Source organism: Nothobranchius furzeri, chromosome 8, assembly GCF_043380555.1.
Source record: "Nothobranchius furzeri strain GRZ-AD chromosome 8, NfurGRZ-RIMD1, whole genome shotgun sequence".
NCBI lineage: Eukaryota > Metazoa > Chordata > Actinopteri > Cyprinodontiformes > Nothobranchiidae > Nothobranchius > Nothobranchius furzeri.
The window spans coordinates 66,945,525-66,961,959 of record NC_091748.1 but is presented as its reverse complement, the minus strand read 5'-3'; the positions used below and the strand labels follow the sequence as shown (position 1 = coordinate 66,961,959).

Below are 16,435 nucleotides of genomic sequence, written 5' to 3'. Positions count from 1 at the left end.
TGTCATGTAACGAAATGAAACTTCCCGCTTTCCTAATTCATTGTATCAATTTAATGTTTTTATTTTGCTCATAGAAGTTACATTTTCTTCAGTAAACAACTGCAGGTTTATGCTTTGCTGCGTTTTATTGTTGACAATATTAAAATAAGGGAGGGTTATCCTTGTCTCTGCCTTTTGATCAGCTGGTCCGTGGGTCTGACGTGATGGCTGGGGGGGGGGGGGGGGGGGGTCAGACTCTTTATTACTGAGCTCTGTTGTGGTTTATTATTAATAAAATGTGACAATCAGCTGAAACTGTTGAGAAAAGTTGGTTCATACTAAATAACAGGAGATGTTCAGAAAGTCTGGAAGCCTGTGTTCATCGTGTGGTGATAAACGAACAGCATCTCATCTGCGTTATGTTTTTACACAGATAGTTGCCCAGAATATTTAACTGAGGACGTTTTTCTACTGAACACCAACCTCCTTAAACTCAAACCAGGTCTGTGTAACCGATGTTACCCTGTCTTCTTTACGAGCACGTCTCCATCCACCTGCAGCAGAAACAGCTGCTGCGTTCACAGAAACAGGGATCCGTGCTGTAAACCTGCAATTAATCTGCGTCTTTCCAGTACAGACTTGGACACGTTAGTTGAATGATTTGTGCAATAATCAGATTTTTATTTTACTTCCACAAAATGCAAGTTCTGGATTAGATATAACGGAAACGGGGACGGCGTGCCATCATATTTAAAGGCCGGCGCTCGTTAATTAGAGAGGGTGCTCGCTGCAGAACTACAAAGGCGGAGCTGCACCATAAGGTGGAGCTGCACCAGAGTCAACCCCGCCCATTCACGCAAACTCAGCCTAGCCCACTGACTTCCGTTTTTGTTTTCAACTTTATCGCAAACTGACCTGACTCACATGAATTACGGCTGTTACTAGTTTACAGTCGTTAATGCTATGTTCTGTGCTCCAATTAAACAAGATAAATATAACTTGCTACATGACAAAGTCTGAATATATCCCGAAATAAAAAGGTTTCTCGTAGCGAATATCTGCCTACAGCCGCTCTAACAAAAGTCCTGTACAACAGCATGTACCCCCTCCCTGTGGGTTCTGGTAGTCCAGTGGCAAGATCGTCTGACTTATGTTTTGCTTTCCCCTCAGCTGATGCTGGTTCGATTCTCGGTGGGGTCGGCAACAATCTATTCAGCCAGCTGAAACATTTAATTTGTTCATATTTTAGTTGTAATGTTCATTTTCAGCAAAATATTTATGTCTCTACAAGTTCTTTGAATTTGGTCGTTCCTAAACAGCATTTTAGTTGAAACTCTGCTCACAGATGGACTCACACTGGCTAAATAAACGAATGAATAAATAAAAAAAACACATTAGTCATTATATGTTAAACGGCATACCAATAAATTGTTGTAAACATTGTACTGGCAAGTGTAGCTAGAAATGAGGAAAAGAGATTATAGAATATTTCCACTGCTGGGAGGCAAACCTGCACAAAACTGCATGTCAACCTGACACCATCACCACTACACCACCACATCTGATAAAAATTAGGTGGCGTTACATTTTATTATGTCATTTGGTGTGTCTTTGTAGATGGGATGTATGATTTTTCTGGCGGTGTCTCAGTAGAAGTCATTTCATAAATAATTTGTCAGAAAATTCACAGAATATCCAGATTTGAGAACCAAGACCAGACCCGCTTTGGGGGAGGAGACCAAATTGAAGCTGAGATGGGAAGAAAATGCATGAATGAGGCCAAAAATGGCTTTGGCGTGTTTCTTATGAGGAAATGACAATATAACATGATTAAAAGTTCCAAAAGTTAGATTTTTAATTATATGGAACCTTTACAAAAACTGTTCAATTCACTTCTCAACTCCCTCCTCAATCTTGCATTTTTTAGCTATAACACCCTCTTTGGTTCCAGAATGCTATAAAGTCTGACAACTGGAAGGAATTGGACTGACTCCGATAGAATGGGCGGGGCTGATTCTGGAATGGGCGGGGTTGACTCTGGTGCAGCTCCACCTTCTGGTGCAGCTCCGCCTTTGTGGTTCTGCAGCGAGCACCACTTGGTTAATTAGGCCATTTTTTAAGTCAGGTAGTCTAAATGACAGTGGGGAGGCTAGCTAGCTGTTGCACGCATGCGCAGTGAGCATTATTTTACTCCCAACAATCCAAATGGCGGTGTACATGCACTTTAATCGGAATAAGGATCGGACAAAACCATCTCAATCAGATTTAAATTTCATTCCGATCGGGCCGAATCGGATCAGAACGTTCCGATTGACATTTTTACATGAAGAATTTTTGACCTGATTGGGCATTCCATCCGATTAAATGTGCACATGTAAACGTGGCTACTGTAGTGAATTTCTAATCTGTGTGTTTAAAATAACAGCCACACAAGCATGTGCTGATCAACATGTTATGCTGTATGTTTAACCCTTTTCTGCTTTTTCTTCTTTCAGGAACCCATAAAGTCCAGGGCGCCACAGCTCCATTTGGAGTACAGGTTTTACAAACAGTTGGGAAGTTCGGGTAAGAGCAATTCAGTCTGTGAATTAAATAAGCCTCCCCCCACGATTGCTAGGGGATGTGGCTGTATGTTTTTCTGTCTTTTATCATGATTCGTGCTACAAGTGTGTGTACTGTGATTTTATTTAGTTACACGTGCCAGCTCCTTGTGCCAAAGCCAAACCCCTCCACTGTTGATAAGGAGTTGGGGCATTAGAGCAGTCCTTGACTATTTATAGCTGGGCCTCTACAAGCATTCGAGCCATTATTCTGTCTACTTGGATAGCGTCCCTGGTCCCAGTTTCCTCTGCCTCAATTGAAAGTGTCCGGTCTGCAGTTTGCCAAAAAAAAAAAAGTAAAGAAAATCCCCACTTGATTCTGACAAAGTTATGTTTTTTGTTTTGTTATTTGGCAGCTTTTTGTAATTAGTCCCTCTGGCCTGTTTTATAATCGCAGTGCAAACAAACCTAGAGTATTACTAATTCTTGTCATTTCTTATAGCTATGTCTGTCTCCCTAGCTCTGCATTCAATCTATAGCTCTTTGACCAGTTGCATCCCAAACATTACACCTGCTGGGGCTTTTTCAGTGACCTGAACTATAATTGTAACTCTGGATCTTTTGCGTTTACTCTGAGATCTAACTAGTACTACTAGGTAATCTTGAGATAGCATTGCCTTTCTACGTGGGCCCTTTTTGAGGACTTAGGACATTTTGGTTCCTTTGAACCACACTAAATGGAGCAAGGGAAGGTCCTCTTCCTCATCCACCATGTGTGTTTACTCGAATGTCCTGTTTGATTGCAAGAGATTTAGCTAAATGTTCCGGATGAACTGGGAATGTTTGTGAGTGATATTATATTTGGGATTTAATTTTCATCACTCATGTTTTGAAAAATTTCGAGCATTTTAAAAATCACACCATGTAAACAAATGTGTAAACAAGCCACATAAAGGAGCAAAGTAAACCAAGTTTCAATTAAAATGGACCAAACACTTCAGGTATGAAAACACTTGCAGTTTACAAAACTTGTAAAAAATCAGATTTAGTAAATGGTAACTTAAGGAAACCAAGGTTTGATTAGCAAACAACCAGCGTTAAAAGAATTTGGAATAGCCAAAGATCCTGTCATTGTTTACATGACATTGCACATCCACAATATTAACACACCGTTAAGCAAAATTAGAGAAAGGAGGGGGTTGAGATCATAATCAGTCAACCAGCCACTACATGATGACATCAATCAATCAAAGATACTTTATTTATCCCAGAGGGAAATTAAGAGTTTCAGTACACACAATTCAGAGATCAGACATACATGGACAAGACACATGACAAGAATTGGTGACTGTGGTCATTTGCAACCCTGAGTCGCGCTACCTTAATAGAGATAAGAGGGTTGGTTACATGAGGATTGGTTCTGGTGGAGGGGAAAAAAGGCACTTCAGAGTTACCCTCCACCGGGAGGGCAGCTTTGCTCTGCAAAAAAACACCTCAGACAGATACGCAACAGACTTCAGACATTACACAACATAAGTGTCCACTAGGTGGGGTGGTGGGTTGGGACTATCCCCACTTCAGTTCCTGCAGCCACGATGAAGCAGCGCATGTCACCTCAGTGTGGATAGGGGGAGGAGCATTGAGGGTTGGAGGGTTGCAGTGACCCTGGACGCTTCAGCGGCCTTCCCGCAGTCCCGCCCAGACTGGGAAAGGAGAGTTGCCATAGCGACGGCACATTCCACATATCTTCTGAGGGGGGGAGTTTTCGTTGGAGCCTTGCAGGCTCAAGGACGCCAGATTCCGATTAGAAATTGTTTTGGGGCCAGACAGAGATAATTTCCTCTCTGTTTTACAGTTTGTTAGTCCTCAACCTCTCAGAATCCCATGACATGACAGAAAGTCTCACTTAACTGTGTAGCATAGGAAGAATCCAGGGCAATAAATCTACTTATTTTGTCAACTTGGCTGAATGGGAACATGTGACTCTGCTAGTCCTGCCCAATCCAAGAGCTTGAAATACGTTGTAGTGTGGACTACTCAGCCCCTAATGCCCAGAAGAAGCTTATCTGCACACTCTTAATTCTCTCTTGTTCTTCTGGGCAGATCCCAGCAGTTGGAAATCTTGCCTCCTACCTCACAAATTATTGTGACATTTTACAACAGAGATGATGTTTCAGTTGCTCCTGGTGGCTATGGCAATATTACAGAAAGGTTTTACATTATGTGCAGTGGAATGAGAAATGGGAATGGGGACGTTTAATGACCTTTATATGGAGTTTCCTCTTCCACCTTACTTATATACTATCTAGAAAATGTTTGCATTAATCTTTCACATAAATATGAATACAAAATCCCTACAGGTTAGTGTGCATGCTGGCAACGTTCTCCCATCATATAACTCTTCCTGGTTTTATGCACATTTATTTTCATTAGTCAGATATAGGGCTTCAATAATGATATGTATCACTCAATAGACATGTAGTTCAATAGAAAAAAAATGGATCAATAAAAACTTGAATAAAAGTTTCCATTTTCCATTATAGCCTCTTTTTTTTAATTGATAAGCCTTTTTTCTATATCATCCAGCCCTAGTCAGATACAGTAAGCATTGATGTGATTCATGGAAACAGTCCTTTCAAATGGTCTGGCATGACATTCTTGTGCGGATTTCTTCTGCATTGTTTTGTGAAACGTCCCCCCCCTCCAGGACGAGAAGGGACATATTCGGTGTCAAGTCCCGATTGTCTTTGTATGTCAGAAGGGTTTAAAACTACAAATCTGTGGCTGCTTCTCCAGTTACTTTAGAAGAAGAAGAAGAAGAAAATATCATTTCTATAGCGCCTCTCAAGATAAAAATCACGAGGTGCTTCACAAAAACAAAAAATATATAAAATTGTAAAAATATAAAAAAGCATTTAGAAAATGTTTAAAAATATATTTAAAATGAGCAAGAATAAGCAATTGCGATTTAAAAGAAAAAATGTTAAGAAAGAGAGAGAGTGAATAGGAAAGAGGGAAATCAGTGGATCCTGAGGATGGTGGAATAGGTGGGGAGAGCAGAATAAAGAGAGAGTGGTGAAGAAGGTATTACAAAAGCCAGCTTGAACAAGTGAGTCTTCAGCTTCTTATTGAAGGAGTTCACTGAGTCCACTGATCTCAGGCTCAGGGGGAGAGAGTTCCAGAGTCTGGGGGCCACAGCAGCAAATGATCTGTCACCTTTGGTCTTTAGCCTGGTGCTGCACAACCAGTAGGCTTTGATCACTGGACCTCAGGGACCAGCTGGGGGTGTAGGGACTAAGAAGATCACCAATGTAAGATGGTGCTTGTCCATGTAAGGCCCTATAGACCAGAACCAGGATCTTGAAATGAACCCTGAAGTTGACTGGCAGCCAGTGAAGCTGGAGGAGAAGCGGGGTGATGTGGGTGTGTTTGGAGGACTTGGTCAGAAGCCGAGCACAGGCGTTCTGAACCACCTGTAGACGGTTCAGGGAGGTTCTGCTCAGACACGTGAAAAGGGAGGTATCACCACTGTGTTTTATGGAATAGCTTTGTTATATGTCCCAGTTCATATGGGCAAGCAGTCATCTAGTGGAACACACTTACTCATCTTTGATTGCATTTGTGTTAACATGGTTATTGTCATATATAGGGTAGGATCTCCTTATTCATTGATGGTTTTCAGCTTGTCTGTGAAATCTATTGAGCCTCTAGATACGACGTGCTGTGTTCGTGACACAGGATCTGTTCTGATTACATTTCAAACCACATGAGGACTCTTTCACACCAAGAGGATACCACCTACACCCACTTTTAAAAAAATTACATGTGTCATACATTTCTTTCTGTCTAGGTTTCTCTTTTGAGATTATTTTAACAAGACAAAGCTAAAGCTATGTTAATTTAAAGTAACAGTGTGTAGTTTCCCTGGCGAAAGTGGGCAGTACATACCTAAATGATTGCAAGCAAGCATTGCTTTAGTGTTCAAGTAAGCCCTTACCAACGGAGGGTCATTAGGGTCAAAAATCCCTGGGAGCACAACCTAGCAAAATAACAAGAACATCAGATTCCCTTTCATCACTGGCAACGTGTGAAGAAGTAAATTTGTAAAACAACAAAGTTTATTAATGGTGAAAGTTTTGTAACCATTTATACAAATCAATAAATGCATTTTGTCCTCACGGGCTTTCGTAGAAGGAAACATGGCATCCAATATGGCATCGCCCAGAGACTTGGACCCGCTCCATTTAATTTTGAACAGTATTTTATGGTTGTATGTTATGAAACAGCCAATATTTTTCATCAACTGGGCATCTTTTTAGTCATTTACAACATTTCGATGGATATTTCCAGAGGTTAATGATAAAAACTGCACATTGTCACTTTAAGCTTGCCACCAGCTGTCTAACAACATATACTGTATGTATTTTATCATCACATAACATACATGACAGTTGCTATTAGATCAGCACTCCTCGATTCTCTAATTTCAGCCAAATTATTGCTGACATCTGGAGGTTAAAAGCTAAAACTATCCGGCTGAATTAATAACTTAGTAAAAAGTGTCCAGCTTCACGCGGCTAGTTTCCAGGCTCACAGCACTTGAGTTGTGTTGCACTTGTGTCTCTAGGCTCCGTCTGAGCCATCCTGATGGCTGATCAAATTTCAGACTTGAACATCTGCGAAGAACCGGGCTTAATGGAAGTCACTTTTTCACCTTTCTATCCTCCTCTCTGTTCACTCCAGTGTAAATCTTTAATATGCATTTTCCCCCTCTTCTTTTCTCCACAGCTTCACTCTTTGGCCCCTAACTCTGACATTTTATTGTAAGACAACATTGTTTTCTGCCTCCGTGATGTGGCCTTCTCTCTGACTGTGTTGCCTGGGAAGGCCAGCCTGCAGTTGATTGTTTCTAACATGGCACTTTCAGACCACAGGAACCTTTTCACAGTTCTTATAACCATTCAAGGCAGTTCCTTTTCTCACTTTTTTTTTTGTCTTCTCACAGCAAGAACTGTAGCTGTTCGGTCCCTATGACTAGGTTTTAGTGTGTTTTTAGCCCTTGCTTAAGAGTAAGGGTTTTCCCATGAGTGACATAATGGAATGTGATTGGTCTAGTCATAAGCACACGGTGATTGGCAGAGAGGAAGCTGAATACTCACCCAGCATCTGCCCCATTTAAAATGCATTCACACGGTAAACAACAGTTTTTTGTGGTGAAGACGTTTCCCTCCCATGAAGATGGAACAGTCCACAGATAAGTGGTTTGACATTGAAGTCCAGGATTTATTAAGCGTATGTGTGACAAAAGAAATGTACCATCTTTTAACAATACAAATAAAAAAACACGAAGTTTATCTGCTGATCATTGTTAAAGTTTAAAATGGTAGTTTTCAGTAGGGTTGGGCATTGTTTGAATTTGAATGATTCCGATTCCACGTTTCGATTTCGGTTTCTATCAATTCCTGATTCAGATTCTTTCAAGTGGCACAATAAACAAACTGCAAGTCTTAAATGAGCCAGCTAACCACAGGTCCTGCTTGATGAAGTAATCTGAACTTCAACATATTATGAACAATAACATCCCCTTCATTTTCAATAGAAACATGTTTTCAAGAAAGAAAGAAAGAAAAAAAAAGAATCTCCAGGACACCTACAAGCTGCAGCAAAAATTCGGTGCTTTCAACCATTGGATTTAACTCCTGTGCCACCGCTGCCATCTTCCTTTATCTGCTCCTTCTCCAGCACATGCTGAGCTCTTTTAAAGGAGTCTCATACCGACTTTATGCTGATGACATCACACTGTACATCTACTTTAAGCCCCATGAGATGTCTAAGCTGCAGTTGTTACACACCTGCTTTGACTCTATCAAAACCTGGATGGCTGGGAACTTTCTACAGCTGAATGAAGATAAGACTGAGATCCTCATCTGTGCTCCAGACAAGCTGGTTCCCAAAGTCAGAGACTCTCTTGGTCAACTTGCTTCCCCCAACAAACTCTCTGTTAGAAATCTTGGTATGACCTCTGACCCAGCTCTCACCCTGGATTCTCATGTCAGTTCTCTTGTTCACTCTTATTTCTTCCATCTCAGGAACATTGCTAAGCTGAGTGCCATTCTGTCCCGGTCTGAACTTGAGACAGTTATCCACACCTTCATCTCCTCACGCTTAGACTACTCCAACTCGATTTTTACTTCTCTGAGCAAAACCTCCCTGAACCGTGTCTGTGAAGGTTCTCAGTCATCCAGGTCATTGTAGTCTAAAGAGCTTTGAAAGAAAAGCATCTGGACTTCTTTGAGTTGCTTGAAGACGTTTCACCTCTCATCCGAGAGGCTTCTTCAGTTCTAAGGTCAAATGGTGGAGAGTCCCAGATTCAAACCCAGTGGGAGTTTCCCCCCGAAGAGGGAACAAAAGACCCCCTGATGATCTTCTACATAAACACATGAGCCAAGGTGTGAGGGTGGGTGTGGGTCCTATTCAGCCAGAGTTTCGGGTGAAGCCGCATCACCAAGCGGAAAGTGGATGCGTCAAGCATAAACCAAGCTTTAGCCTCCCTGAACCGTCTACAGGTGGTTCAGAATGCGTGTGCTCGGCTTCTGACCAAGTCCTCCTAACACACCCACATCACCCCGCTTCTCCTCCAACTTCACTTGCTGCCAGTCAACTTCAGGGTTCATTTCAGGATCCTGGTTCTGGTCTTCAGGGCCTTACATGGACAAGCACCATCTTACATTGCTGATCTTCTCAGTCCCTACACCCCCAGCAGGTCTCTGAGGTCCAGTGACCAAAGCCTACTGGTTGTGCAGTGCACAAGGCTAAAGACCAAAGGTGACAGATCATTTGCTGCTGTGGCCCCCAGACTCTGGAACTCTCTCCCCCTGAGCCTGAGATCAGTGGACTCAGTGGTCTCCTTTAAAAAGTAGCTGAAAACTCACCTGTTCAGATTGGCTTTTGCATGTCCTTCTGCTGATTCTTCATCACTATTTTCTCTTCATGCTGCTGTTTCTGCAAATTCTGTTTCCCTTCAAATTTTTTTAATCTAAATTTTCTCTTTTCCCCATTTTTATTATGAAATTGTTTTTTTATCTTTTTTTTTCATGTGAGGTGCCTCATGATTTTTATCTTGAAAGGCGCTATATAAAAGTAGTTTCTTCTTTTTTCCTCTTCATTATTTCTTTAATACCCTCAACGATCATTTTGTTGCATTTAAGAGTCACATTTTCCCATATTTTGTTAGTTTTTGTTTAGATCCTGTAGGGTTTGTGCAGCTATAGCTGGCCCATGTCAAAATAGATTTTAGGCTGGGTTAAAATGACCTGACTCTAACCAGTAATTTCTACCCTGTGAGCACCAGCTTTTGCACACCAACACACACAAGCAGAAAATTATAATGCACACTGTGCTCTTCTCTTGTGATGACTGTGCTTTGAATGCCCTCTAGATTTGGGCCAAGCTTTGATGAGTCAGCTCTCTGTGATCTCTTGGCACAGCCTCCTCTGTCGTGGACGTCAGTATCAGGAAAATCCTAGAGGCTAAAGTGCAGACAGGTGTGTGTGTGTGTGTGTGCGCGCGCGTGCATGTGTGTGTTGTTTTGCATCCATACATGAAACTTAGTAGCCTAGTGAACTAGACCAAATTCTTGCTTTGCAAAGTTTAAATAATACATTTAATTAGTCTGGCTTGCCAGGCTAGAAACTTAGAGCGACCTTTGCCTTGTGTGGGGTAAATGTTGAGGAATGCTGAGGTCAGTATGACTGTTCAGTACTGAATACTGGCCATAGACAGCTGTTTTCACCCTTCATTTATCTCTGTCACATTTATTCAAATTGTTTCCTCTCTCAACTGTGTAGCAACAGTTCTGATGTTCTGGAGCACAATTCATGATAAGTGAGAATGGTAAATGACCAACACTTGTATAGCGCCTCCCAGAGTAAGGACTCCAAAGTGCTTTACACTACAGTGTATCATTCATCCATTCACACACACATTCACACACTGATGGTGATAAGCTACGATGTAGCCACAGCTGCCCTGGGGCGCACTAACAGAGGCCAGGCCTGACTAACACTGGCGCCACCGGTTCCTCCGACTACCACCAGCAGGCAAGTTGCCCAAGGACACAACAGCAGAATTCTCTGTCCGGAGCCAGTGTCGAACCTGCAAACTTCTGATTACTGGACAACCCGCTCAACCTGTTGAGCTACTGCTGCCCAGTGTTAATGGGCTTGCTGGAAAATCGTTTGGGCCCTCATTTATCAAATGTTTGTAGAAACTGTCCAATATTCCTTCCTACGAATGAAATTTAGAAAGTGTGTCCAGTCAAAATCCGGATTTATTAAACATGCGATGGTCTCTCATGTTTCTTCGCAGTCATCTTATAAATCCTACTTGTGCGTACCCACGTTCAGTCATTTACATACAGCAACTCCCTCACTTAACCATGTTTGGTCACGCTACATCCTCAGCACATGAGGGAATTCCATTTTTTCCACCCCCGGAAAAATAAGAAAAACTTTATTGAAAGCGAGATCGAGACACTGGCTGCCAAAGCGCTAAAGAACCAAACAAGTTGCAGAGGTCATAAACAAGGTCAAGACCAAGGAGAGGTTCCTATCAGAATGATCTGAATCTGATAAATCGTGGAGTAACAGGTTGTTAAGGAGTTCTGTTTGCAGTTGATTTTATTTGGAAATGTTGCCTGAGAGTGCAGCCTTTTCTGAGCGGTCATTCAGTCTGGTTCCCTTGGCAACGCAGCGTGTATGATCGGGGAGCAGAGGAGGTTCTGGAGGGTTCTCGTAGTTGTAAAATAAAATATGAACTGGACTCAGATTTGTGAGGTTTGCCTGTCGTGCCTCAAAGGGTCCCAAATCACAGCCCCAGAAAGATTTCCTTTGAGATCAGTGCACTCACGGAGGTCACGTTTCCTCTGGTTTACACGCTCTGTTAAATCCTCAAAAAACACATAACAGCCATGGTATTATGTCAGATTCCCATTGGTCATGTGTGTCTTTTATTGGTTTTAGTACCATTTATGCAAAAAAGCCATTTTTCCACCGACATAATTATTAGGTACAATGCTTTATGGATGAGGAACATGTATGGATGACTGACTTTCAGTACTGCGATTCCTCTGTTCTACCACTTGATGCTGTTCGTACACATGGTCAGAGCTGTTCTTTTATTTAGGAACATTTTCACGCACAAGTTCAAATGGGTGAATACCACAAAATGGGTAAAATCGGTCCTACACACTACAAACGCACATATATGTTCGTAAGTACGGTGGATAAATGAGGGCCCTGGTCTTTGGTACCACAGAAGAGTTTGAGTCTTTTGACGTTTTCCTTGCTTAAAAAATATCTGCCAGCAAAGACAACCAGCCTACAGCCTGGTGGTTTCTGACCCAAATCAGAACAAGACATTCTACATGAGCGATTGCTTATGTAGAATGTTTTTATGTGTGCAGGGAATGCTTTTCCAAGTGAAGTGTGACATCCAATCCTCAGAGTTCTTTGTTTTTTTTTAAGTCAGTGGGAAACACTCTGGATAGTACGTTGTAGTGTTCCTAGCTTTCAGCTGGATTTTCCGTTTGTGACTTGTTGATCCTTCCACATTCTGAAGAGATCCTACACACAACCTTTAAAATGGGTGTGGCACCTTGTGTCACATTTTCCTTAAATTATTTAAGAAGAAAAGGTTCATCTGTTTCTACTGTGAGAATCTTAACTGGAGTGTATTTTCTGAACGCTGCTGCGCTTGTGCCAGCAGGAGAATTCAGCGCATGAACCACCTTCCCATGCTTCACTCTACATGAGCTTATTACGTACGTTCTAGTTGGTAATGTTTTCAAATGGGAAGTATAAATCTGTTCTATGGAAGTAGCTAATATTTGTATCTGTTTTAAAGTTTAAATTAGGAATTTCTTCATAGCTTTTTTTGCTTATTTGTCTTTTAACACACATTCTGTAATAAAAAGTCCACCATTCAGATTTTGCTGTCCATTTAAAAATAAAGTGTGTTGTTAGACAAAATAACCAAAATACAACAAAGACATTATGTAGTTGTGTTCCATTAATTTGTAGCTTATGTATTTATTTTTGAGGGAAAGATTCTCCAAGTTTTTTGTCATTTGTCTCTGCAGAGGGAATTCCTCAGGTGTACTACTTTGGTCCTTGTGGTAAATACAACGCCATGGTGCTGGAGCTGCTTGGACCCAGTTTAGAAGACCTGTTTGACTTGTGTGACCGTACCTTCTCCCTCAAGACCGTCCTCATGATAGCCATACAGCTGGTAAGATCAGAGCGAGAACATACATATATTTGTGTTTTCATTTCAAACCTATTTTTAAGCTTTGAGATGACGCCCTAAATGTCCAGGAGAGGAATGAGGAATGATTTACAACACATAATTTCCCTCTGGGATTTTTAAAGTATTTTTGAAATTAATTCCATCCAGACTTTTGTATTCAGGGAAAAAGGTTGGATCTTAACCGGTGAACAATAAAACCATGTTCTCAACTCCAATTGCCATGCTGATTGCTGGGTAATAAACAGTGTTTCCGTTTTAAAATATAGTAGAGCTTGAAATATTTATGTGTCTCAATACACGTTTATCTTTTGAAACCAGCAGCAGTGGAGTTGAAAGTCAATTGTTCCAGCATCAAGTCCACTCATTCATCATTTACCAGACTTGATTTTTCCTAATGGAAGTTAAAGCTGTGGAGTCTTGACAGTATGATCAAATATTTAGTATATTTATTCAGCTGCGACCTGCCAGGTATACGCAGCAACTGTTGAAGACAACTTGGATCTAAAAAGTATTTTATTTATAGATCAGTGATTCTACGGTCTGATCCAGGAAGAAGGGTTTTGATGAGGTTCCCTCTTAAATACCAGACTTTAAGAAAACGTCTAAATTGAACAGCTTCATGGATGTTTTTATTCTGATCTCACTGCTTTGTTTGTTGCTCAGTTTGATTACTTGTGTTTACCCTTTCACTGTAATGCAGGCAGAATAAATGGACTAATAGGACTCCCCAGAAACTCTGGACTGGAGACATATTTACAATAAGGATGACTAATCTGCACTAGACTTAAAAAGATGATGTTAGGTTCAACATGCTTTGCCAAACTTGTGTTTTGTCTTAGTTACGTTTCCAGTTTATTTGGTTCATAGTTAAAAAATTTTTTTTTAGTTAGAAACAAAAGAAAACCTTAATTTTTTTCTGCTCCGAATCTTTTGAGTTGTGGTTTGAAAACCAGTATCTGACATTCAGATACTAACTCTCCCCAACTGGCTGCTTCTTCAGATAACACGGATGGAGTACGTTCACACCAAGAGTCTCATATACAGAGACGTTAAACCAGAGAACTTTCTTGTTGGGAGGCCTGGAGGCAAGAGGCAGAACACCATCCACATCATCGACTTTGGTCTGGCCAAAGAATATATAGACCCTGAGACCAAAAAACACATCCCCTACCGGGAGCACAAGAGTCTGACTGGGACGGCACGCTACATGAGCATTAACACACACCTGGGAAAAGGTGAGTCTGCTAAACAGGACTGTAGGTTAATGAACCTTGTTTAAGCAGAAGTTCTTACATGAACTTTCCTCTCACAGCAAACAACAAAGTAATGTTTTTTTTATTCTGTTTCCAGAGCAAAGCAGAAGGGATGATTTGGAGGCGCTAGGTCACATGTTTATGTACTTCCTCCGAGGTAGCCTCCCCTGGCAAGGCCTAAAGGTACTGAAGTGCATTTTGTTCTTTCATCCAACATCCCTGGAAGATTTAGATGCTTGGTTCTGTTTTTATTTTCATGCAAGTTCTGTTTAAAGTTAGTCTATCTGGTGAAGACCTTTGTTAGCTTGTCTATTCCATCTGAATGGGTCACACTCAGTGAATATTACAGCTGATCTAAATTTCATAGTGGTTCATGCATTCACTAGTGTAAATCATTTTGAAGTCTTTTGACTTGGAAAGAAGTGCAGGTCATTTATCATCATCATCATCATTATTATTATTATGTGATATATTTTGAATTTTTAAAAATTTCACACGTGTGAACTTATCAGTCCTGTAGGACGTCAACTATTTCTCCAAACAGGTGATTCAGGAAGCAGTCTATAAAGATTTCATAATTATTCAGTATAGAGAAACTGGGTGAAATAGCACTTGAAACGCTTTAAAGAAGGCAGCCAAGAGCAAAATTCCTTTGAGTGGCATTTGTAAAACAGTATTAAAACCTCAGCTTAAAAAGGCTTCTGGATTTTTAAGAAAATCCAGTTTTTAAAAAGCGCTCTCAAAACAGAAGATGGCTTCTGGTCTGAGCCTGTACCAGCTGACGACTTAATGCCAGTAACTCAGTCAAAAACTTGTGTAAACAGTACCGTATCTCTGGGATTAGTTAGTATTATAGCAGACAACAATGTGTTGTCAGTCAGTTGTAGCTTCTGAAACCTCTGCTAGTTGGTCGGGTTTTATTTTCTCTGGGATATGACGAGGAGAACGGATATCTGAGAGCCTGGAGGGGTGCAACTGGGTCACCCAATTTTCATTAGCCGCAAACATGTTAGCCGGCGAGGTGAACAAACAGCTGGACTCAGACAACATGCAAGCTGATTGGAACACTCATACTAAATGTGACATGGAAGGATGGTGAACGTCTTCAGAACCAAAATTGGTACCGTTTATTTTTGTGTTTCATTTCTGTGCTTGCACATAGCAGCTTAGCTGCTTCAGGCTTCCCCAGAATGTTTCACTAATTTACACAAAAATTAAAGAATGTGCTGCCATTTTTATCACTGCGTGTACGTATTGATATAACTTCAGAAAAACACTAATCCATAGATTGCCAGAATAACATCTTCTTATGACAAAATTCCACAACAAAATAAAAAAAACACTAACATGGTTTATTTTTTATAGATGGTAATGTATTTAAACTGAACTTCTACAATATTCAAGCAGTCTGGCCAATACCTTTAAAAATTAGTTTTATTACAGGTGCACTAGTTTTATATATATATATATATATATATATATATATATATATATATATATATATATATATGTATGTATATATATATATATATATATGTATATATATATATGTATATATATATATATATATATATATATATATGTATATGTATATATATGTATATATATATGTATATGTATATATATGTATATGTATATATGTATATATATGTATATGTATATATATGTATATGTATATATGTATATATATGTATATGTATATGTATATATATGTATATATATATGTATATATATATATATATATATGTATATATATACATATATATATACATATATATATATATATATACATATACATATATATATATGTATATGTATATATGTATATATATGTATATGTATATATGTATATATATGTATATATATATGTATATATGTATATATATGTATATATATATATGTATATATATATATATATATGTATATATATATGTATATGTGTATATATGTATATAATGTCTAGCCAAGACCCATAGACAGAACTCAGTGGTGGGGCAGGATCTCCGCATGCTATTGGACAACCAACAACCTGATGTTCTCACCACTACGGATGTCAGTCAAGGGGGCAGTCTGTATTTCTGTCAAAGAAGACACAAATACATCCATTTTCTAAACAAAGGACTTAAATACCTCTATCTGCTACTGACTTAAAGAAAAACCCTAAGTGTTTGTGTGTGAGTTGTTTAGCTCAGTTGCATCATCCCACACATCAAACCAAGTGAGTGCTGGGATTGGCCCACCAAACCGATGGAACAATGTGATTGGCCCACCTAACTGATAAACCGCTGTGATTGGCCCACCAAACCAATAGAGCGCTGTGATTGGCTGAACACAATAGTGCTCAGGCCAGTGGTAGAC

General features: G+C 40.0%; 1 protein-coding gene across 5 annotated transcripts in view; it reads left to right on the top strand.

The window, feature by feature from the left end:
* The window catches only part of csnk1g2b (casein kinase 1, gamma 2b), a 46,358-nt gene that overhangs the window by 20,525 nt on the left and 9,398 nt on the right, over positions 1-16,435 (top strand). For all 5 annotated transcript variants that reach the window (XM_070554249.1, XM_070554247.1, XM_070554248.1 and 2 more), the window contains exons 2-5: positions 2,475-2,544; positions 12,658-12,806; positions 13,825-14,059; positions 14,175-14,260. In XM_070554249.1, the coding sequence (XP_070410350.1) occupies positions 2,475-2,544; positions 12,658-12,806; positions 13,825-14,059; positions 14,175-14,260 (540 nt within the window). The remainder of the gene's footprint in view (positions 1-2,474; positions 2,545-12,657; positions 12,807-13,824; positions 14,060-14,174; positions 14,261-16,435) is intronic.